Source organism: Acipenser ruthenus, chromosome 52 (assembly GCF_902713425.1).
Source record: "Acipenser ruthenus chromosome 52, fAciRut3.2 maternal haplotype, whole genome shotgun sequence".
NCBI lineage: Eukaryota > Metazoa > Chordata > Actinopteri > Acipenseriformes > Acipenseridae > Acipenser > Acipenser ruthenus.
Genome location: NC_081240.1, coordinates 6,206,966 through 6,229,620, shown reverse-complemented (window position 1 = coordinate 6,229,620; position 22,655 = coordinate 6,206,966). Strand labels below are relative to the sequence as shown.

Here is a 22,655-nt window from a genome sequence, read left to right as displayed (position 1 = left end):
GGATACAAATGAATTAACAAATAAATGAAAAAAGTAAACATACCTTGGTGATCCCTGGTTTGTGCCTGGGGGGCGCCGTGATCTGATCTGCCTCGCTCTGTAAGGGAAGCAACAAGTTAGGCTTTTTCATTAACTGCTGCTTTTATCATATAATAGAAGGGGGCATGGGAATCCAACTTCACATACATAAAAGTATTTTCTCAGTTTGCAAACGGATTTTGTACGTGTCCGCTATACACTATATATTTTCTAATAAAAAAATGTGTCTTTAGTAACTTTAATAACAAAAAATAAAAGACTACTGTGACAGGCGTAAGAGGGGATCTCTGTGGGAGTTCGCCCTCCCTACCACTGACAGCGCTGTGGAGCCGCGGCCGTGCACAGATTAGCCGGGTGGTTTCGGGAATGGCGGAATATCCGTCATGAGGCGGAATGCGGAAGTGCGGGGCCGGCGAGTCGGGCAACTGCCATCAGCTGTGCAGCCCTCACCGATTGGTAGAGGAGGGGGCGCTGGCTGATTGCAGCATTTAAACAGCGCTGTGTTCAGTATTCGCTCTCCCTGGTTTGGCTTGTATGAGAGGTGCTGTGTGATTCATTTTGCTGACTTGTTGGGAATACCGTGTTTACCGTTTTGTGTACCAGCAGCGGACAGCGGAGTGGAGTAACTTGCTGTCTACCCCGGAACCCTTTGAAGCCAGCCGCTGCCTTGCCCTTTGTTTACATCCTTGTGAGGGAGCTGACGGGAGGATACCCGCGGATACGAGACGCAACTGACCCGGGACGCAGTTGTATCCGGACGTTGTGTTGCATTGTGTACTGTATTGTTTATTTTAAGCTTTGTTTACCGTCGCTGGTATTCAGGCGGTTTCTTTTGTTATTTTTTGTGAAACAAATAAATAACCCTGACGGCTGCTCTCGGTCCCGGCGGTGAGACCAGGATTAACCAACCGACCTAAATCGCTCAGCCAATTGTGCAACTCCCAGTACAGCCGGCAGTGGAATAACTCAGGTTCAAACCAGTGATCTTTGGGCTATAGGGCAGCTCCTGCAGTCAGATGAGGGCTTTTACTGGAATGACCACAAGAGACCCGTTCATTTATCTGTATTTGATTCCCTGTTTCTGTGTCAGTCCAAATGCATGCAGTTGCAACTTAGGACTGCTTTACTTTTTATATTGTGTTGAATTGGTAATGTTCACAGCACTAAGCACAGCTGCTTTCAGAAGATGTTAACTCATTTGTCTTTACACACCCCCATTGCACAGTCATCCAAATCGCATCGGAGAATGATACCACACCCCAAAATATGAGATGAAATGGTTTTCTTAAGACATGTCTTGCACCATGCCTTCAGAAAACCATTTCATCAGTGGAATTTTTTTGTAGCTGTCAGCTCCATTTATGCTCCAGAGAAGCAGGGGCAAGCTGTTCAGGATAGACCCTAGGGTGATGGAATGTGAGAATACAATGTAAATGTAAAACCTGTTATTAGAGAAAGCAGTAAACACAAGAGCACTCACCTAGGGTTGGTCTAGCGCTGGAGCGGTAGTCTTGCTGCTGGGTGAAACCTGGAAATAAACAAGAGAAAAGATAAACAGTTTAAAAACAACAATGCTGAATGTTATCTGTTATCTGAAACAAAGAAGTATTGCGTTTGTGCATTATATGTAAATACAGACGTGCTCAAATTTGTTGGTACCCCCCCACAAAAAACGAAGAATGCACAATTTTCTCTGAAATAACTTGAAACTGACAAAAGTAATTGGCATCCACCATTGTTTATTCCATATTTAATAGAAATCAGACTTTGCTTTTGATTTTTTATTCAACATTATATTGTAAATAATAAAACAAATGAAAATGGCATGGACAAAAATGATGGGACCGCTAACCTAATATTTTGTTGCACAACCTTTAGAGGCAATCACTGCAATCAAACGTTTTCTGTAGCTCTCAATGAGACTTCTGCACCTGTTAACAGGTAGTTTGTCCCACTCTTCCTGAGCAAACTGCTCCAGCTGTCTCAGGTTTGATGGGTGCCTTCTCCAGACTGCAAGTTTCAGCTCTTTCCATAGATGTTCGATAGGATTCAGATCAGGACTCATAGAAGGCCACTTCAGAATAGTCCAATGTTTTGTTCTTATCCATTCTTGGGTGCTTTTAGCTGCGTGTTTTGGGTCATTATCCTGTTGGAGGACCCATGACCTGCGACTGAGACAGAGCTTTCTGACACTGGGCAGTACGTTTCGCTCCAGAATGCCTTGATAGTCTTGAGATTTCATTGTGCCCTGCACAGATTCAAGGCACCCTGTGCCAGGCACAGCAAAACAGCCCCAAAACATAACCGAGCCTCCTCCATGTTTCACTGTAGGTATGGTGTTCTTTTCTTTGAAAGCTTCATTTTTTCGTCTGTGAACATAGAGCTGATGTGACTTGCCAAAAAGCTCCAGTTTTGACTCATCTGTCCAAAGGACATTCTCCCAGAAGGATTGTGGCTTGTCAATATGCATTTTAGCAAATTCCAGTCTGGCTTTTTTATGTTTTTCTGTCAAGTGGAGTCCTCCTGGGTCTTCTTCCATGGAGCCCACTTTCGCTCAAAAAGCGACGGATGGTGCGATCAGAAACTGACATACCTTCACCTTGGAGTTCAGCTTGTATCTCTTTGGCAGTTATCCTTGGTTCTTTTTCTACCATTCGCACTATCCTTCTGTTCAATCTGGGGTCGATTTTCCTCTTGCGGCCGCGCCCAGGGAGGTTGGCTACAGTTCCATGGACCTTAAACTTCTTAATAATATTTGCAACTGTTGTCACAGGAACATCAAGCTGCTTGGAGATGGTCTTGTAGCCTTTACCTTTACCATGCTTGTCTATTATTTTCTTTCTGATCTCCTCAGACAACTCTCTCCTTTGCTTTCTCTGGTCCATGTTCAGTGTGGTGCACAAAATGATACCAAACAGCACAGTGACTACTTTTCTCTATTTAAATAGGCTGAATGACTGATTACAAGATTGGAGACATGTGTGATGATAATTAAAGAAACTAATTAGTTTGAAATATCACTATAATCCAATTCTTTATTATCTTTTCTAAGGGGTACCAACAAATGTGTCCAGGCCATTTTAGAATATCTTTGTAGAATAAGCAATAATTCATCTCTTTTCACAGCTTCTTTGCTTTATTCTATGACATACCAAAGGCATGCAAGTATACATGATAAAATAGCTTTTAATTTCATCACTTTTCAGGAGGAATGAAGCATTATTTCAATGAGCTGTAAGGGTACCAACAAATTTGAGCACGTCTGTATACACAAAAAAACAATGTGATGTTCCCGTTCCCATTTAAATACGCTGTTTCTGCTATTTAAATGTTTGATTTGATCATAAATACAACTTTGGAGTTTTATACAATCTTTTCTTTCATTATCGTATCACAGCTGTTTAAAACGCTACCGGTCAAAATGCGGCGCTTGTATGTAGTTCAAAATTTCAGCACTTCTAGTGTTAAGGTATTGTTTTCTAACTCTGCTAAAAAAAGACAATAAAGAAACGTGCAAGCCCCTAAAACACACACAGAACTATTTAGAATAAAACCTGCAGTGCCAAATCCCCATCCCCAGTGAGAAAAAAATAAATACTTGAGCTTGAAGGCTGAAACAGCCGTGATGCAGAACTGGAAGGTGTTTAAATCAAGCTGTACTGCTTAAACACATGGAGGATGCTCTGGTGGTTCTGCTAGATTTGTGAGGACAACAAACTATCATCAGTGTTGTTATTCTAGAGAAAATGGGAAATGGGAAATGGAGGCCGGGGGGCATTTGGTTTCAATTCAGGCTGTACCACCGGCCACCATGATGTGCAATAGCAGTATAACCCTGACTGGTCTGTCCAACATCATCAAAGCATTGCCAGTGGTGATGCAAGGCTGCACTTTATTAGTAATAGTTGTTTTTTTTAATTATTTGTACGTTTATTTACTTCATCACGTTTTTTCTTTTTTTTGCCCATTAGATCCCCATATTGTATTAGTTCCTTTGCTCATCCCTCCATGCTGATTGGCTTCCCTGAGATGCTCCTTTGCGTCCTCATCCTTTGGAAGATATTTTCTGTAGCTCTCCTAGTTCAGAACTTGTATCATGCATGTATAATAAGCTAAACATTGTATCTCAGGAGTGACGGGCACTTCCTTACATATGTTCTGGGATTGCCCAAAAATTGTTACCTTTTGGCAGTTTGTTATTAGTTTATTTAGCAGACGCCTTTATCCAAGGCGACTTATAGAGACTAGGGTGTGTCAACTATGCATCAGCTGCAGAGTCACTTACAAACACGTCTCACCAGAAAGACGGAGCACAAGGAGGTTAAGTGACTTGCTCAGGATCACACAACAGGTCAGTGGCTGAGGTGGGATTTGAACCGGGGATCTCCTGGTTATAAGCCATTTTCTTTAACCACTGGACCACACAGCCTCCTACACCCAGTAGAGAACTATGTGTTCTCTACTGGGTGTGGCTGTGCCCCTGTCTCCTGAGGTGGTACTATCTACTGGGTGTGGCTGTGCCCCTATCTCCTGAGGTGGTACTATCTACTGGGTGTGGCTGTGCCCCTATCTCCTGAGGTACTCCTTCTGGCTGATGATTCCCGGATGGTGTTGACATCACACTCCAGGTGACTTTTCCTGGCAGGGATGACGGCAGCCAAGAAAACTATTCTGAAGGGATGGGTGGAGCAGTCTATTTCTTTCTCTTCTGTCTGGTTAGATTACTTTTACAAGATTATTATTTTAGAACGATCCATGGCTCGGCTGCACTCAGCCTCTGCTGGCACGATGGCAGCATGGGACTACTTTGTGGAACAGGTGGCACAGCTATTTTACTTTTAGTTTTGTATTAGCTTTTCACCTTTTAATTTTTATTTGTTGTGTTTTGTGTACATTTTCTCTATTTTTATTGTTATTGACTGTATTATTATTGTTTTCTTTTTGTGTTTCTTTCATTTGTTTTAATTGTATAGATGTGTTCCTTCCTTGTCCCCTTCCTGGGGGTGGGGTTAACATTTAAAATAAAATTAATAAAAATAAAAATAACTGTACCTGTGATACGCCTTGCTCCTTAAACATTTCACCTCTAAAACATAGAGCAAGTGATTATCTACCAGGATATACCAATATATTTAGTGAGCAAAGCGTTCTAGTGGGGGAAATTGAGCGATGAAAACATGCTCCCCCCCATGGTGAGGTGTGCTTTACTCATTAAATATCCAACACCATATGAAAGACAAAGCGATTGTCTTTCCAATGGCACCTATATTACCATGTAACAACGCTTATAACGGTCAAAACATTAAAAGAAATGATGCACCCTTCACATTGTGAATAAGGAACTGGGAATAAGTAACCAACTTCAGCGTGGTCATTAACTACAGCTTTTATCATATAATAATATTACACGAATAGAAGGGGGCATGCAAATCCAACACAAAATAAATACATGTTTGCCCTTGCATTAGAGGTTTGAACAGATTGGGTCCTTTATAGATGAAGCCTGTCATCTATTCCATTGTGGTATAGAATTGATGAGGGATACAAATGAATTAACAAATAAATGAAAAAAGTAAACATACCTTGGTGATCCCTGGTTTGTGCCTGGGGGGCGCCGTGATCTGATCTGCCTCGCTCTGTAAGGGAAGCAATAAGTTAGGCTTTTTCATTAACTGCTGCTTTTATCATATAATAGAAGGGGGCATGGGAATCCAACTTCACATACATAAAAGTATTTTCTCAGTTTGCAAACGGATTTTGTACGTGTCCGCTAAACACTATATATTTTCTAATAAAAAAATGTGTCTTTAGTAACTTAATAACAAAAAATAAAAGACTACTGTGACAGGCGTAAGAGGGGATCTCTGTGGGAGTTCGCCCTCCCTACCACTGACAGCGCTGTGGAGCCGCGGCCGTGCACGGATTAGCCGGGTGGTTTCGGGAATGGCGGAATATCCGTCATGAGGCGGAATGAGGAAGTGCGGAGCCGGCGAGTCGGGCAACTGCCATCAGCTGTGCAGCCCTCACCGATTGGTAGAGGAGGGGGCGCTGGCTGATTGCAGCATTTAAACAGCGCTGTGTTCAGTATTCGCTCTCCCTGGTTTGGCTTGTATGAGAGGTGCTGTGTGATTCATTTTGCTGACTTGTTGGGAATACCGTGTTTACCGTTTTGTGTACCAGCAGCGGACAGCGGAGTGGAGTAACTTGCTGTCTACCCCGGAACCCTTTGAAGCCAGCCGCTGCCTTGCCCTTTGTTTACATCCTTGTGAGGGAGCTGACGGGAGGATACCCACGGATACGAGACGCAACTGACCCGGGACACAGTTGTATCCGGACGTTGTGTTGCATTGTGTACTGTATTGTTTATTTTAAGCTTTGTTTACCGTCGCTGGTATTCAGGCGGTTTCTTTTGTTATTTTTTGTGAAACAAATAAATAACCCTGACGGCTGCTCTCGGTCCCGGCGGTGAGACGAGGATTAACCAACCGACTAAATCGCTCAGCCAATTGTGCAACTCCCAGTACAGCCGGCAGTGGAATAACTCAGGTTCAAACCAGTGATCTTTGGGCTATAGGGCAGATCCTGCAGTCAGATGAGGGCTTTTACTGGAATGACCACAAGAGACCCGTTCATTTATCTGTATTTGATTCCCTGTTTCTGTGTCAGTCCAAATGCATGCAGTTGCAACTTAGGACTGCTTTACTTTTTATATTGTGTTGAATTGGTAATGTTCACAGCACTAAGCACAGCTGCTTTCAGAAGATGTTAACTCATTTGTCTTTACACACCCCCATTGCACAGTCATCCAAATCGCATCGGAGAATGATACCACACCCCAAAATATGAGATGAAATGGTTTTCTTAAGACATGTCTTGCACCACGCCTTCAGAAAACCATTTCATCAGTGGAATTTTTTTGTAGCTGTCAGCTCCATTTATGCTCCAGAGAAGCAGGGGCAAGCTGTTCAGGATAGACCCTAGGGTGATGGAATGTGAGAATACAATGTAAATGTAAACCCTGTTATTAGAGAAAGCAGTAAACACAAGAGCACTCACCTAGGGTTGGTCTAGCGCTGGAGCGGTAGTCTTGCTGCTGGGTGAAACCTGGAAATAAACAAGAGAAAAGATAAACGGTTTAAAAACAACAATGCTGAATGTTATCTGCTTGAAAACATTTTCAGGAATATGCTGCAATTTGTTTTGTGAAAGGTGCTGTATTAAAAATAAACATTATTATAATTTAGTTTTATTATACTGTGTGTTGCACAAGTGGTATAGTATGAAGCCATTGTGTAGAGGGGAAGTAATGTAACTTCTCTCAGTGCTGTGTGTTCTGTATAAGGGCTGCCGATATGATTTATGTTTCATCGGCGTTAAAGTAGGGAACTATGAACAGGGAAAAGGATTGTATAAATTCTAAAGTACTGATAAAGACTTGCATTGGTCTTTCTGTATCGTCATTAAATATCTTTGTATGTACGTACATTTGCTTAAATACTAGCATATGGCTGTATTTAACTTAATCTTTTTGGTATTTTGGTGACTTAGATATCCATCTTTTTAAATAAGTATCCATTGGTCAAATACTGACAGTAAATTGAATAGTATAAATTAAAAAAAGAATTGTTGAAACGTTGATTGACCTGGACCAGTTCTGAATTCAATCAATCAGCAGTCTCTAAACCGTGTTCGAGTGTGCTTGTGTTGGACTAAACCACAGCAATATGTCTCAGCAGTAATCAGGAGGAAGGGGAGGAAGAACAGACAGTTTACACTTACCTGAATGCATTGTCTCACTGCCTGCCTCGGACAGATTTTTCTGTTCAGTTTTCTTCTTTTTTCCCCCAGCTTCTCTGATCATCTCTGTGGTGTAGTATCTTCCAGTGTTCTCGTTTACCATCATGCCTATTTTGTGCAGTAGCTCAGTGACCTGGGTACGATCCTTCTTGTCCCTGTTGTTGAAGGAGTGATACCTGTTCCCACACTTCTGTACAAGCTGCTGGAGGTCTTTGCCAGCTCCCTGAACAAACTTCTTAATATTGTCATCTTCCAGTTTATCCCTGTTGGTGAAAAGGACTATCATGTATCTCCCAGCTTCCTCTCCAAACCTCTCCAGGATTGTCTCCACTGTTCTCTTGTCTTCTTCTGTGAATCGACCCACCTCAATCACCAGGAGAATAGCGTGGGGTCCCGGGTCACACTTAGCAATGCACTTCAAAGCCTCTGTGCTGAAGGCTGGAGTGTCGACCACAACAACACCCCTCCCATCGTCTCCCCTCTCACACTCCTTTGTAACCGGGGAGTCACTGTTTTCTGATTTAAACACCTTCTGGCCCAGGATCGTGTTTCCTGAGGCACTTTTCCCAACTCCGAACTTCCCCACCAACACAATCCTCAACTCAGAGGAGCTGCCTCGGGCTGTCAAAAAAAATTATGAAAAGAGGTTTCTTTAAAAAATACGGTATATCAGTGATTTCAGAAAATCAGGACTTTTGCTGTCCTTACCATTTAAGTTATATTCTAAATGACATTTCATTCAATGTTTATTCTTAGCTTATTTATAATTTTATTTATTTGAGAATAATAGTATTTAGGTGACTGTTCCTGAAATTTAAAAAATGAAAGCGCAAAGACCACCAGATTACATCTTAATTCATGAAGAATTCATTTAAAATATAAAGAAAGTTTAATTCTATATGGCAGTACCATCATGGTCTATAATAAATATATTCAAAATCTAGCGTTCTATAGTAAATCTTTTACGTCTTTAAAAAGATTATGATATATATTCAATAAAATATAACATTAATTTAGAGTCTACTAACAGGATTGTATGAGTGAATTTTGATCAACTTAAATTAACAGTTGTTAAATCATCAGTTTGGAAACAATGCTAGTGTCAATGAACAGAATCCACAAGAATCAATAAACAGCTTAACCTCGACTGAAGCTGAATAAATAAAGTAACTATGTCTGCATAAATTACTGGTTTTTAGTTTGTAAACAATTAAGAAATATTCTGCGTATCGCTATACTTCCATGAGCAGACTTAAAAAAAAAACAAAAAAAAAAAACTCTTCGTCAAGGACGTTCAGTTCTAACCGATTCGACTGAAAGTTTTCATTTCTGCTTCCTGCAATCTCATCAGAATTTGGGTTTAATCTTCCATTGTCTTTCTCTCCGACTGAATTCAAGCTTGAAACCCCGCCGCACCTTTCTCCAGCCCTTGCGCAGGCACCAGCCGCGCAGTCTGCTGCTCTCACGAGCAGCCACGAAGCTCTTGCCAGGTTCTTTCCATCAGCCTACTTCCCACATCTTTCAGTCTTTAACGTTTTGCACCATTCCCTTACTTTAGCTCGCCTTGCCTCCTTCGCTCCTGAAACACCATTCTTCACTGCGAAGCCACGCACACTCCCGAAGTCTGTCTCCCGTCTACCGGGCTTGTGTTTCTGTGACGTCACGTGCTCAAACGCGGTTACGTGGTAACCAGTGCCCAGCGTCAACACGTCTTTGTGCCTCCCTTCCTTATTCTCTGAGCAGACCCCATCTTACTACCTTTGCAGATTACTTAAAAATAAAAAAATACTATGCAAAAAGAAATAAAATAAAAAAAATTATATATATATATATATATATATATATATATATATATATATATATATATATATATTACAATGTCCGCTTACAGCCGAGCTCAATGCTAATCAGCCCGCATCTGGTGACCCTCTCGCAAGTCTCACTCTCACCAATCTATCACGGTCTGTCAGTCTAGTCTGCTCTTAATAGGTACACGCCTAGCTCCCGCCACCTAGCTCTACACCATTTCTCCTTTTCTGTTCAGTCAAGTCACTCAGGATCCTCTACCGCTACGCCATACGAATTATCATCAGAGGTGCTTCATCTCTCATCTCCTCGTCCTGGCATCCTCCATAAAGGATCATCCCAACTGCAGATCCCTCTCCTCTTCCGGTCCCTCCCTCCAGCTACCTCGCCCTGCAAATCCTAATCCAACTCACCCTTCTCTGTACGCCCTGTACTTCACACAAGTGGCTCTGGCGTCATCCACCAGGGCCTCCTACTCCCTACCTGGTCTGCTCTCACCCTCTTCTGCATTCAGCATCACCTCTCCCTCCATGCCTTCAACGAGCACTACCCCCTCGCCTTCACATCGCACCTCAGAAACAATCTCAATCTCACACCCTCCTCTATCATGTCCTACATCTCTGCCATCCAGCCTCTTCTCCCCCTTCTTTCCCTTCCCCCACCTCCCCTCCCCTTCTCCCCCCTTCCTTCCCTTCTCCCCCTTCTTTCCCTTTCCCCCTCCCCTTTCCCCCCACCTCCCCTCCCCTCCCCTTCTTTCTATTCATAGCGTTGCCCTCTTTGTCCCTTCTTGCCATAGGTGTTGTGCTCATCCAGTTCATCCAGTTCATCCAGTTCATCCTTGTGTTTTCATTGCAGGCACAAGGGGGTTTATAATAGCCTATTGTTTTGCAAACAACACATTTTTCATATCTTCCCTGCTGGAAAAAAAACATCAGACCTTTACGTAGTGGTTTCTACTATGTAGTGGGAATTGGGCAATTTTCCATTAGGATGTAATGATGTAATGGTTTCCCACATGTGTAAAGGTCTCCTTTATTAATGAATTCTTCTTCTTATTAATATTAATTAATTTCTTAGCAGAAGCCCTTATCCAGGGCAACATACAATTATATCACAATTTTTTTTACATACATTTACCCATTTATACAGTTGGGGGTTTTACTGGAGCAATCTAGGTAAAGTACTTTGCTCAAGGGTACAGCAGCAGTGTCCCCCCCCACCTGGGATTGAACCCACGACCCTCCGGTCAAGAGTCCAGTGCCCTAACCACTACTCCACATTGCTGCCCAACTTGTACATGTCCAGTGCAAACATTTACACGCCCAAAGTGTTGAAGTAAAACTGTTCACTGGTGTTTGCACATGCCCCACTTCTGCATCCTAATGGGAACTAGTAGAAATATAAAGGAGAACATCACACCTGTTGGGAACCATTACACCATTACATCCTAATGGGAACCAGTAAAAGTATAAAGGAGACCATTACACCATTACATCCTAATGGGAACCAGTAAAAGTGTAAAGGAGACCATTACACCATTACATCCTAATGGGAACCAGTAAAAGTGTAAAGGAGACTATTACACCATTCCATCTAATGGAAAATTGTCCAATTCCCACTACATAGTAATGGGAACCAGTAGAAGTGTAAAGGAGACATTTACATTGTAATGGAAACCAGGAGACGTGTAACCAGACTGGTCTGTGAATTTATTCTTAGGATTGAGACACAATTTGAAATTAAATATGTTGGAACATTTACATAGAGATAAATTAATTATTAGATCTAAAAATACAACTCATAGAATGAGCTTACTATAAAAGGTACATTTTGGTTAAATTCAAACGCTGGTCAGAACAGGACAGCTGATTAAAATCTTACATTTGCTCCTGTCCTTAGACCCAAAAGAATAATACTTCCTACTGTTTTACTGTTGTAAAAAACAAGTCTTAGTTTTTCTTTGATGTTTAGTCCAGTTTTTTTTTTTAATCTGGAAAGTAGTCTATGAGCATGATACAGCATGATACAGTAATGTAACCCTAATACGATTTATGTTTTGTATGTGTTATGGACCGATGCCGAAATGCCTGGACGGTTGGCAAGTGCTCAGCTGCAGTGGGCAGATGCCAAACTAGCATAGCATTTTATTTTGGCATCTGCCAGGGCAGTTTGTCAACTGCCCACAGCCACCCGGGCTGATGATGGCAAAGAAACACTTTTAACAGCTATCGTAAATAGGCCTACTACAAATATAGAGATAATCACCTCCATTGCCTTTAAATGCAAAAGCACACCCATACTGAGCCACCCATTGCAATGTTTATTTAAATAACTTCAATATTTTCTGACAGCACTAGTTTAGAGCAACGGAAAAACAAAATGTACAGGTTCTATCACTGATTATTTTATTGTATTGTTATTGCTTTAGGTAATTCCATCCATCCATCCATTATCATAACCTGCTTATTCCTTTACAGGGTCAAGGTGAGCCGGAGCCCAACCCAGCAGACACAGGGTGCAAGGCAGGACTACACACTGGACGAGATGCCAGTCCATCACAGAGCACCACACACACACGCACACACACACACACACACTCAGAGGGCAATTTAGAGTGACCAATCAACCTAAACAGCACGTCTTTGGACTGTGGGAGGAAACCGGAGTACCCAGAGAAAACCCACGCAAACACGGGGAGAACATGCCATCTCCACACAGACAGACCCCGAAGCCGGAATCGAACCTAGAACCATGGCGCTGTGATTTTTTTTTACTTCATGATTAATTGCAGCGTATAATATCTGTGCCTCATCCAAATCGATGTTTGAGGCTGACGAGATTGAATCAGGATCAATTTCTTAAACCACCTGCCAAAAAAGTTTTCTGCTTTTGGACGCGCCATCTTTGTTTTGGTTGACTTCAACCACAGAGACAGGGAGTGTGCCACAGAGGAGAGCCAGAGAGCCAGAGAGATGGCAGAGGAGAACTGCAAGAGACAGGGAGTGTGCCACAGAGGGGAGCCAGAGAGCCAGAGAGATGGCAGAGGAGAACTGCAAGAGACAGGGAGTGTGCCACAGAGGAGAGCCAGAGAGACGGCAGAGGAGAACTGCAAGAGACAGGGAGTGTGCCACAGAGGAGAGCCAGAGAGATGGCAGAGGAGAACTGCAAGAGACAGGGAGTGTGCCACAGAGGAGAGCCAGAGAGCCAGAGAGATGGCAGAGGAAAACTGCAAGAGACAGGGAGTGTGCCACAGAGGAGAGCCAGAGAACCAGAGAGATGGCAGAGGAGAACTGCAAGAGACAGGGAGTGTGCCAGAGAGCCAGAGAGATGGCAGAGGAGAACTGCAAGAGACAGGGAGTGTGCCAGAGAGCCAGAGAGATGGCAGAGGAGAACTGCAAGAGACAGGGAGTGTGCCACAGAGGAGAGCCAGAGAGACGGCAGAGGAGAACTGCAAGAGACAGGGAGTGTGCCACAGAGGAGAGCCAGAGAGATGGCAGAGGAGAACTGCAAGAGACAGGGAGTGTGCCACAGAGGAGAGCCAGAGAGATGGCAGAGGAGAACTGCAAGAGACAGGGAGTGTGCCACAGAGGAGAGCCAGAGAGATGGCAGAGGAGAACTGCAAGAGACAGGGAGTGTGCCACAGAGGAGAGCCAGAGAGCCAGAGAGACGGCAGAGGAGAACTGCAAGAGACAGGAAGTGTGCCACAGAGGAGAGCCAGAGAGATGGCAGAGGAGAACTGCAAGAGACAGGGACTGTGCCACAGAGGAGAGCCAGAGAGCCAGAGAGACGGCAGAGGAGAACTGCAAGAGACAGGAAGTGTGCCACAGAGGAGAGCCAGAGAGATGGCAGAGGAGAACTGCAAGAGACAGGGAGTGTGCCACAGAGGAGAGCCAGAGAGCCAGAGAGACGGCAGAGGAGAACTGCAAGAGACAGGAAGTGTGCCACAGAGGAGAGCCAGAGAGCCAGAGAGATGGCAGAAGAGAACTACAAGAGACAGGGAGTGTGCCACAGAGGAGAGCCAGAGAGCCAGAGAGACGGCAGAGGAGAACTGCAAGAGACAGGGAGTGTGTCACAGAGGAGAGCCAGAGAGACGGCAGAGGAGAACTGCAAGAGACAGGGAGTGTGCCACAGAGGAGAGCCAGAGAGCCAGAGAGATGGCAGAGGAGAACTGCAGGAGCCACAGGGAGTGCGCCATAAGAGAGCTACAGGAGCCACCGAGGGAGCAGAGACGTGGAGAACAGAGATCGGGATCCAGGAGGAACCATCAATACTAAATGCATTAGTAGAACAAGCAGGCTGTACTGGAGAGTGGACTCAGGACCAAAAGAGTGCAGTTTTAAAAGGGAAGTAGCCGGATCACTTTTAATGATTAGTACATTGCCTAATAGGGTTTTTGACCCACTTGCTGTTTAGGGACCCTAGTACACCTTTATATTTTCTCTGCTAGAGTGATACCTGTGTTTTTAAAAGGAGATAAACCCAATATTTGGTATTTGTCTGCAACTTGTAATTTATGGTTTTTGCACCTGTTCTATTGATATAAATATCCATGATAGAGTGAGTGGTATTTTCAGGTGCTGCATTTTAAATTACCTGTGGCTATAGGTTGTGCTCTTAAATATATGGATTGGTAGAGTTAACTATAAAGAAGTATATTTTAATTTCTGTTGGGGTGTTCTGTATACTGCATAATTGGGAGTCACTCAGTGCTGTTGCTTTTTTCTGTCTCTAGGGGGGGTGCCTGCCACATCCAGGGAGGAGCTTGGCACCACTGTGTGGGGGGGACACTAGCTGCACCTGTTCCTGGAGTGGTTGATGAGGATCCAGTGGTGGCTATTGTGACTCGGTGGCCTGAAATTTATTTCTTTTGTATACTTTTGCACCCTAGCAAAGTAGTGGGTGCTTTTATTATTTTCTTTTGATACTTTGTGCACTAGTAAAGTAGTGTGTGCCTTGTTTTTTTTTTATTACTCTTGGTAACCCTTGGTACTATAGAAATTGTATTATCATATTTTAATGATTTTATAAGGATAAATAAACATTGTTTATTGTGAAATTGTACGACTGTTTGCCTTTCTTGTCATGGTCGGTCTGTTCTGAGTTCCAACTGGTCATATTTACAAACCTGTGTTGCTTTTAGTATTGCTAGGGTCCTAGTGCCCCATATATTTAGTCACTAGGTGGCGTAGTTGGCTACTGCTTGAATTTAAACCCCCGAGTGTCCCGTGACATAATTGTAGATTCAGAGAAGGCACATCTTTTAAAAATGGGTATGGAGTTTTGTATTTAATAAATATATGTTGTGCTAATAAATATTAATAAACAATATCACACTTGCCAACTTATCCAGAGCAGCCGGCTGATGGTGACATGCACAAGAATGAGATATGCGACAACAGATATATATTTTTTTTATTGTGTATGTTATTTGTCCTTTTATACTTCAAACAAATGTTGCAAAGTTGTGAAAATTGGGCTGTACTTGAAAGTGTATCCATTAATATATTAAAATGTATAAATATTTAGAGTTGCAGGATAGCTGCGTTCTACATTTTAATGTAACAACAAGTTAGCTCCTACTAGTCGATTAAAGAAAATTAAACATTTGTCCCAATAAGCTTTCAGCTTGCACAGGTCAACCACAGCCTTGCATGCCACAGCATCAACCTTTCTATTATCAGTTCTGTTGATTCACCAAACTGTTAAACTCCCTGCAGCGATTAGTACCAAGTTATGTCACTTCCGACTCACAGGACTTGTTTCTATATGAATGTATACATGTTTGTTAATAAAATAATCAATTTATTATGATAAGTGGCACGGTGGCGTAGTGGTTAGCGCTGCCTCACAGTGCCAGGGTCCTAGGTTCGAATCTGGCTTAGGGTGTCTGTCTGTCTGTCTGTCTGTCTGTGTGGAGTTTGTTATGTTCTCCCCGTGTTCGCATTTTCATCCAAAGACATGCTGTTCGGGTTGATTGGTCACTCTAAATTGCCCTCTTTGTGTGTGGTGCCCTGCGATGGACTGGCGTCCCACCTTGCCGGCTCACCACGACGCTGTAAAGGATTAAGTGGTTAATGATGATGGATGGATGGATTTATTATGATTCCCCCTATATGTTGAGTATTCACGTGATTTAGTAATTCAATGCTTCAGGTGATTCAAATGGCTACTTTTTGATGTGAGGCAAACAAGTACTTGAATACCTTTTTCAGGTGTTGGGATACAAATGGGCATGGTTTGGATTATTGCCTTAAAAGAAGCAAACATATCAACTGGATTGTGAAAAAGTGCCAAACATAAACTACAGTGTGGATATGCACAGCTTATCAAATAATTTCTTCAAGTTCGGCCACATATTTTTCTAATGGCAGAAATGATATTCGACCCTCCTGTTATATTCTATTCCAGGGTTTGATGCTTACTGTAAATCAGAAATGGACACTTACCATGTGCAAAAGAGAACGTGTCATGTCTTTGAATGAAGATTAAAACAGAAAAATTATTTTCGAATTAAACAAGAAAGGCTCAGATATATTTGTCAGTTGTTACTAATTCCATGGGCGCTGAAAGAAATGTTTGTTTAAATGATCAAGTCTTCACAGAACGTCAGTCCATAAGAAGACAGGGTTAACTAACTGACGGTGTTTAAATGTAATGCGGAAATACAATGCACTTGAACCTTTCATAAAACCGTAAGTGACACTCTCGTAACTGTGATTAACGTTGTATTATTCGTTACATTACATGAATACTGCACAGCTGTAGCATGTTACAGCATGGATTTTCCGATTTCAGTATTTGAAGCACTGTTTTTTTTTGTATTCAGCCGATGAAGGACTTGTAGTCCGAAACGTCCTGATAATTGATTTGTAATCAATTATTCTACCTTTTTAAGTACCTGAAATATCCTTCTCTTTTTTTTCTTTTTTTCTTATTGATCATTTTGGTACTCAGCAGTTTTCCTTTTTCTCAAACTTATATATATATATATATTATATATATATATATATATATATAAATATTAAATATAAAAAAAATACTATATATATATGTGTGTGTGTGTGTGTGTGTGTGTGTGTGTTCAGGGATTCGTGCTGGAAAGGAGTAATATATTGTTGTTTTTTAACTAGTATGTGTTTAATGTGTTTAAAGTTAACATTTCAGTAATGCATTTACATATCTGACATAATTAACAAAACATTTAACTATAGCGATGCATGATTAAATACATGTGGACGCTACATATCAAGCGCTCTGTTAACCAACCTGCCATTTCGCGTACTTTGTAGTAGAATGCCCAATTGAGATAATTAAAGTAACCCAAGGGAATGATTGTTAATGATTGCTCAATACTAGGTGAGGAGGCTTTAAGCAGGTGCAGGACTGAGAAGCAGCTTTAAAAGCTAGCTCGCACGGCCCTACATATGAATCATTTCTTAACAGACGCCCTTACCCAGGGCGACTTACAATTGTTACTATTACATCACATTATTTTTACATACAATTACCCATTTATACAGTTTGGTTTATACTGAAGTAATCTTGGTAAAGTAAGTATCTTGCACAAGGGTACGGTAGCAGTGTGTCCCCACCTGGGTTTGAACCCAAGATACCCATCCCAGTCCGAACCCTGCTTAAACATGCTTAGTTTCCACGATGAAGCTGGGTGAGGGCTTGTGTAGCTATATGACTAATAAAAGCAAAGTAGCTTGTTGCTTTAGTGTGTCTCATTGTAACTTTAAAAGTCGGCAGCACAGGGATACGCACAGCTTATAAACTCATTTCTTCAAGTTCGGCCACTGATTTTTCATTTGGTCGTATTATTAATTATTGAAAAAGAGAAAGGTTTGTGAAATATTAAAACTTACTTCATTGTTAAAAACAAATTACATTTAACAAATATAGTGTTACGTTTCCCATAGCGAACCCACAAGGATCAAACCTACAACCTCCAGCACCGCAGCCCAGCGCAAATACCGCTGTACAAACGAGCCGCGACTCGTATTATATACTTAGAAGTGTTAAAAAATTACAACAGAAATCCAGTAACTACTAGTTTATTTAACTGGAAACGTGTATGCTGTGTTTGTATGATATTTTAAATTAAATGACTTAATTCTGTATGGCACTGTAAAAAAAAACAAAAAAAAAAAAAACAAACACATTCAAGAAGCTGCTTGATGAGATTCTGGGATCAATAAGCTACTAACAACCAAACGAGCAAGATGGGCTGAATGGCCTCCTCTCGTTTCTAAACTTTCTTATGTTCTTATGTTCTTATGTTCTTAACTAAAGCCTTTGTTGCTTAGAGTTTACAGTATACTTTCCAATTTGTTTTTTCAGTGCAGATTTGTTTTCTGCTTGACCATTTTCAACGTTCCACTATTGAGTAGTTTAAAAAAAAAAAGATGTCTTGCCCGTTCTTTAGTTGGCTACTGTGATGTTGCTGTTTTGGCTTTAAATGGTTTCCCCTCAGATTCGGAATTCCCCATGCAGTAGAATACCGACACTTTGACACGGTCTCATCTATTTGATTTTAAATGCATAATTACTGACACAATGAAGCCAACATCTAATACAAGCATCTGCCACTAACATAAATCTAAATTAATATGGTTTAGCAAGACTTGAAAATCCAGTGAAAAAATTCTGTTAATGTGAAATATTAAAATGTACTCACTTGTTTCACTCATCTCATCCATGGGTGCTGTCTTCAGTAAGTCTGCGCTGAAATGAAGCTTTCCAATTCCTCCTTTGCTTTTTGTAGACTGGACAAGTCCCGCCCACTAGGCTATTCCCTGCCACTCGTGTTATGCATGTAGTGACCACACGAGGGAGCTGAATAATCTTTACATTTACATTTGCCCAGAAAACATTTTAGCATAGCTTACAGTTTCTTACATAAGTAGCCTACTTGTTGAATATGGTTACTTTTCAAATTAATAATAAAACACATGCCTTGAAAAATAATATTGTATTTCTTTAATAAGAAACTGCTGATCAGCGTTCCAATATGTACTTTACAATCTTCAAATTCACTGAGGGTAAGAAATAACCGTTTCTCGATTTGAACAATTTAAAAGACAGAAATAAAAAGTTATTTCAGTGTTTACCTAAAATATTTTGCTCAAATTGCAAAATGTAAAATATCTGAAGCAAAGATCTGAACAGAAGAAAAAAAAACAGTTGCATTGGTCTTAATACCTCCTTTTTATTTATTTAATATATAGCATATAGCCTACTAAAATATACGAAATAAATATTCAAACCAAAAAATATGCTCACCATTGATTTCCTCTTGATAGCCTACTACATTCAAAAATATAACTATGGCGTTTACCTTTCTATTGCAGACTTCAGTTTTGTCGAATATAAACCATTAAATATATTTCGATAACTGCGGTAGTCAAAACAAAATAAACTAGTTTTACAAAATGACTGGATCTGAAGGCTTCTAATATGAACCCTTTGCAATATTTTATTACCAGAGTTTCTCAACCAAACCTTTACTGAGAAAAAAATAAATAAAAATAATCACCAATAGAACCCTCAGGAACCCTCAAAAACCTGCACTTTATGAAATCTATGCAAATAAATTGCTTTGATATCTTGCTATAATATGAATTTTAAGTAGAATACAAGTATTAGAATGAATAACAAACAGTGCAAATAGAAATGTCGTTTTCATTAGTTTCAGTAAAAACTTAGTCATCCAGGTCTTACGGTAAAAAAAAAAAAAAAAAAACTGTGGTATTTCTTTCCTTCAACAGTGTAAGAGTTGGAAGAACTGTTTTGTGCATTGCAGATGTTCGTTAAACTTGCAAACGTCCCTTATTAAAAAAATGTAGAAATTGGCAGTTTTGTGCACAAGGGGCAATGATACTAACATGTGATCCAATTACCTAAAAAACTAAAAATGCAGGTAAATAGAATATATTATAGTTATGCAACAGCATACTAGTTCCTGCTTCTGTTAAGTATTATCTTTGTTTTCCTCTGTGGGTGTGGCTTGTGATATGTACATAAATACTGGACAGCTGTAACTGCCTCTCTACTTCTTCACAGATATCTGAAAAATTGGGGAGAGTGCAGCTACAGCAATGTGAGTATCAACAACTTTTTATTATTGGGTTACAATTATTATTATTATTATTATTATTATTATTATTATTATTTGAGAAATAACCACAGGTAATAAAATATATTCTTGTCTGCATTTAACAAAAAATAATTTAAAGACTAAAATAGTTTATTATCTTTACTTAACTAACACTGAACATGATGGGACATAAATATTAACAATTTGAACACTTAACATGTTTAAATATGGCATTCATACTTAAATCTTACACATGAATATATAATTATTTAATCTCCTGTTTATAAATTATTTTACTTATTTTATTTATAGCATATACTTATGTAAAATATACTAAATAATTTTTGGTGTTTAAACTTACTGCTAAAGATAAACTCCTACAAAACATCTAAATGCTATATTTTAAATAAACACATTAAATAATGATATAGCCTATGCATGTGTTCATATTCATATCCTACCTCTGCTGGATGGGACAGCTGCATAAAAAACTACCTACAATATTTGACTCCTCTGTCAGCTAAAAGTATTTATTCAAATGTTTATGCATCGATTTTTGATTATTAAAACATTGTTTGGATAAATATATGAGGGTGGGGGTTCTATGCAGTGTTGATTGTTTATTTTTATCTTATTGTTTTAGCAAACTGAACCAAAAGAAAGTAAAGAGCCAGAGAATAACGAACCCCAAACCAGTAAGTAAAGATCTATCTTCTTAAATATATATATATATATATATATATATATATATATATATATATATATATATATATATATATATATAATTTGTTTTTTTTACAAATTCTGATAAGAAAGGTACCCCTCTAAATTATTTGAACACTTAACATGTTTAAATATTTCACTCATATTTCAATTTACACATGCATTTATATATTGGGGCGGCACGGTTAGTGCTGCTGGCTCACAGCTGCAGGGTTCGAATCTGACCTCAAGGGTCTGTGTGGAGTTTGCATGTTCTCCCCACGTTCGTGTGGATTGTCTCTGGGTACTCCAGTTTCCTCTCACATCCAAAGACATGGGTTGCTCACTCTAAATTTCCCTCTGTGTGAGTGTGGTGCCCTGCGATGGACTGGTATCCTGTCCAGGATGTAGTCCCACTTTGCGCCCTGTGCCTGCCAGGTTAGGCTCTGGCTCTCTAAAGGATTAAGCAGTTATGATAATGGATGGATGGATTTATATATTACATATGGACTGGAGATGAGGGATATTGTGGAAAATAGGCCTGGACAAAATTAAAACTTTGTTGTTTGTCAGAAGTTTATTCCTTCTACTGGGGGTATAATTTGCAATTAGTGGGTGGGTCAAAGTTTTGATTTGGTCCAGGCGCCTTCATCTGTCGTTCTGCTGCGGAATATTGATTTTTGTTGAATACATTTTCTTTTTTTTTATATGCAGTGTCTGAAGTCTATTCCAGCGAGTTGCGGATTGTGTTGGTTGGGAAGACTGGAGTTGGGAAGAGTGCTGCAGGAAATGTCATTCTGGGTAAAAAACGTTTTACATCTGAATTATCAGACACCTCAATAACAAAGGAGTGTAAAGAGGTAACAGCTCAGACCTTCGGGAGAAAGGTTACTGTGGTCGACACTCCAGGCTTGTTTGACACAAGTCTGTCCAATACAGAAACTGCTAAAGAGATTGTGAAATGTGTTGAGATGACATACCCTGGACCCCATGCTTTCCTCCTGGCGATTAGGCTCGGTCGATTCACTAAGGAAGAGAAGGAAACAGTCCAGATAATCAAGGAGGTTTTTGGTGAGAGAGCTTCGAAGTACATGATGGTACTTTTCACTCATGGGGATAACCTGGACGAAGATGAAACAATTGAAGATTTTATTAAAAAATGCAGTGAGGACATCAAGCAGCTGATTACGTCATGTGAAGGCAGATATTCTGTGATCAGTGGAAAAAAAATAAAGGATCAGGATCAGACCAAACAACTACTGGAGAAAATAGACAAGATGGTGAAGGAATGTCAAGGGAACTTCTTTTCTGGTGAATTGTTCCAGATGATGAAGGAAAGAATTGAACAGGAGAAGAAAATACAAGAGTATAAAGAAGAAGTGAAACGTGAAAGAGAACAGAAAGCATTGATGGAAAGATATGCAAGAAGTTGTGAGGAAAAGTTGCAGAATGTTAGCAGATGTTCTATCTGTTAGAGCGTAATTTTAAAGATATTGTCTGTCTTTCATTCTTATATCAATTGCATCCATACCTATTATTTGGTGTGCCAGTATTGCTATAAATTATTGGCAATATTAATCTTTGGATCGACATATCTGAACAGAAAGAATGTAGGCACAATATCACCACATTTCTACTGATCATATTCCTTAAACATTCGCTATCTTCATATTGATTGCATTTATTTATATAGAACCTTCTAACTTTCAGTGTAAAAAACTGTATTTACTTTGTACTTATAACTTTGTATCTGTTAATTAACTGTTATCAGTAACAATGTAGATAAAGGTTTGAGTTTGTATAAAACATGATGAAGTGCACTTGGCCAAAATCTCATTTTTCATATTGTTTTACTGTTTGTTTCTCCTTTTAAATAAATAATAAATAATGGATTTTTAATCTGTTTGTCTCATTGTTATGGAATTACACCTCCATTTGCATTTATTCTGATATGAAACCATTAGGCCATATGCTGAACTGAAATATGTGCCTAGAAAATTAGTTTTGTTCCAACATCAGGGGCATTACTTTGTTTTTGCAGATTTATGTTGCAAATACTCTCACAGACCTTGTGTTAAAATCCTGTAGTTTTTTGTCAGGACACATCCAAAGTTATCAGGCTATTGACTAATTTTGACACTAAACAGATGAAGGGCTCTTGTCTGTAAATTAATATCTATATCAAAAACATTGACAATGTAAAAAAACAAGT

At 40.1% G+C, this 22,655-nt stretch overlaps 2 protein-coding genes across 3 annotated transcripts in view; one reads left to right on the top strand and one right to left on the bottom strand.

Annotated features, from left to right (window-relative positions):
- Positions 1–18,442, bottom strand: part of LOC117965714 (GTPase IMAP family member 8-like) — a 31,925-nt gene extending 13,483 nt beyond the window's left edge. Inside the window, exons 1-6 of one of the 2 annotated variants that reach the window (XM_059016302.1) lie at positions 18,323–18,442; positions 7,819–8,457; positions 7,096–7,143; positions 5,622–5,675; positions 1,520–1,567; positions 44–97 (exon numbers count right to left, since the gene is read on the bottom strand). In XM_059016302.1, the coding sequence (XP_058872285.1) occupies positions 44–97; positions 1,520–1,567; positions 5,622–5,675; positions 7,096–7,143; positions 7,819–8,457; positions 18,323–18,344 (865 nt within the window). In that variant the 5' untranslated portion in view covers positions 18,345–18,442. The remainder of the gene's footprint in view (positions 1–43; positions 98–1,519; positions 1,568–5,621; positions 5,676–7,095; positions 7,144–7,818; positions 8,458–18,322) is intronic. The other variant, XM_059016301.1, reaches the window with a different exon arrangement.
- Positions 18,443–19,660: 1,218 nt separating this feature from the next.
- LOC131723047 (GTPase IMAP family member 4-like) lies at positions 19,661–22,342 on the top strand. The gene is made up of 3 exons (XM_059016372.1): positions 19,661–19,744; positions 20,385–20,436; positions 21,158–22,342. Coding segments are annotated over exons 2-3 (762 nt in total). The 5' UTR covers positions 19,661–19,744; positions 20,385–20,435; the 3' UTR covers positions 21,919–22,342.
- The last annotated feature ends 313 nt before the right edge of the window (positions 22,343–22,655 follow it).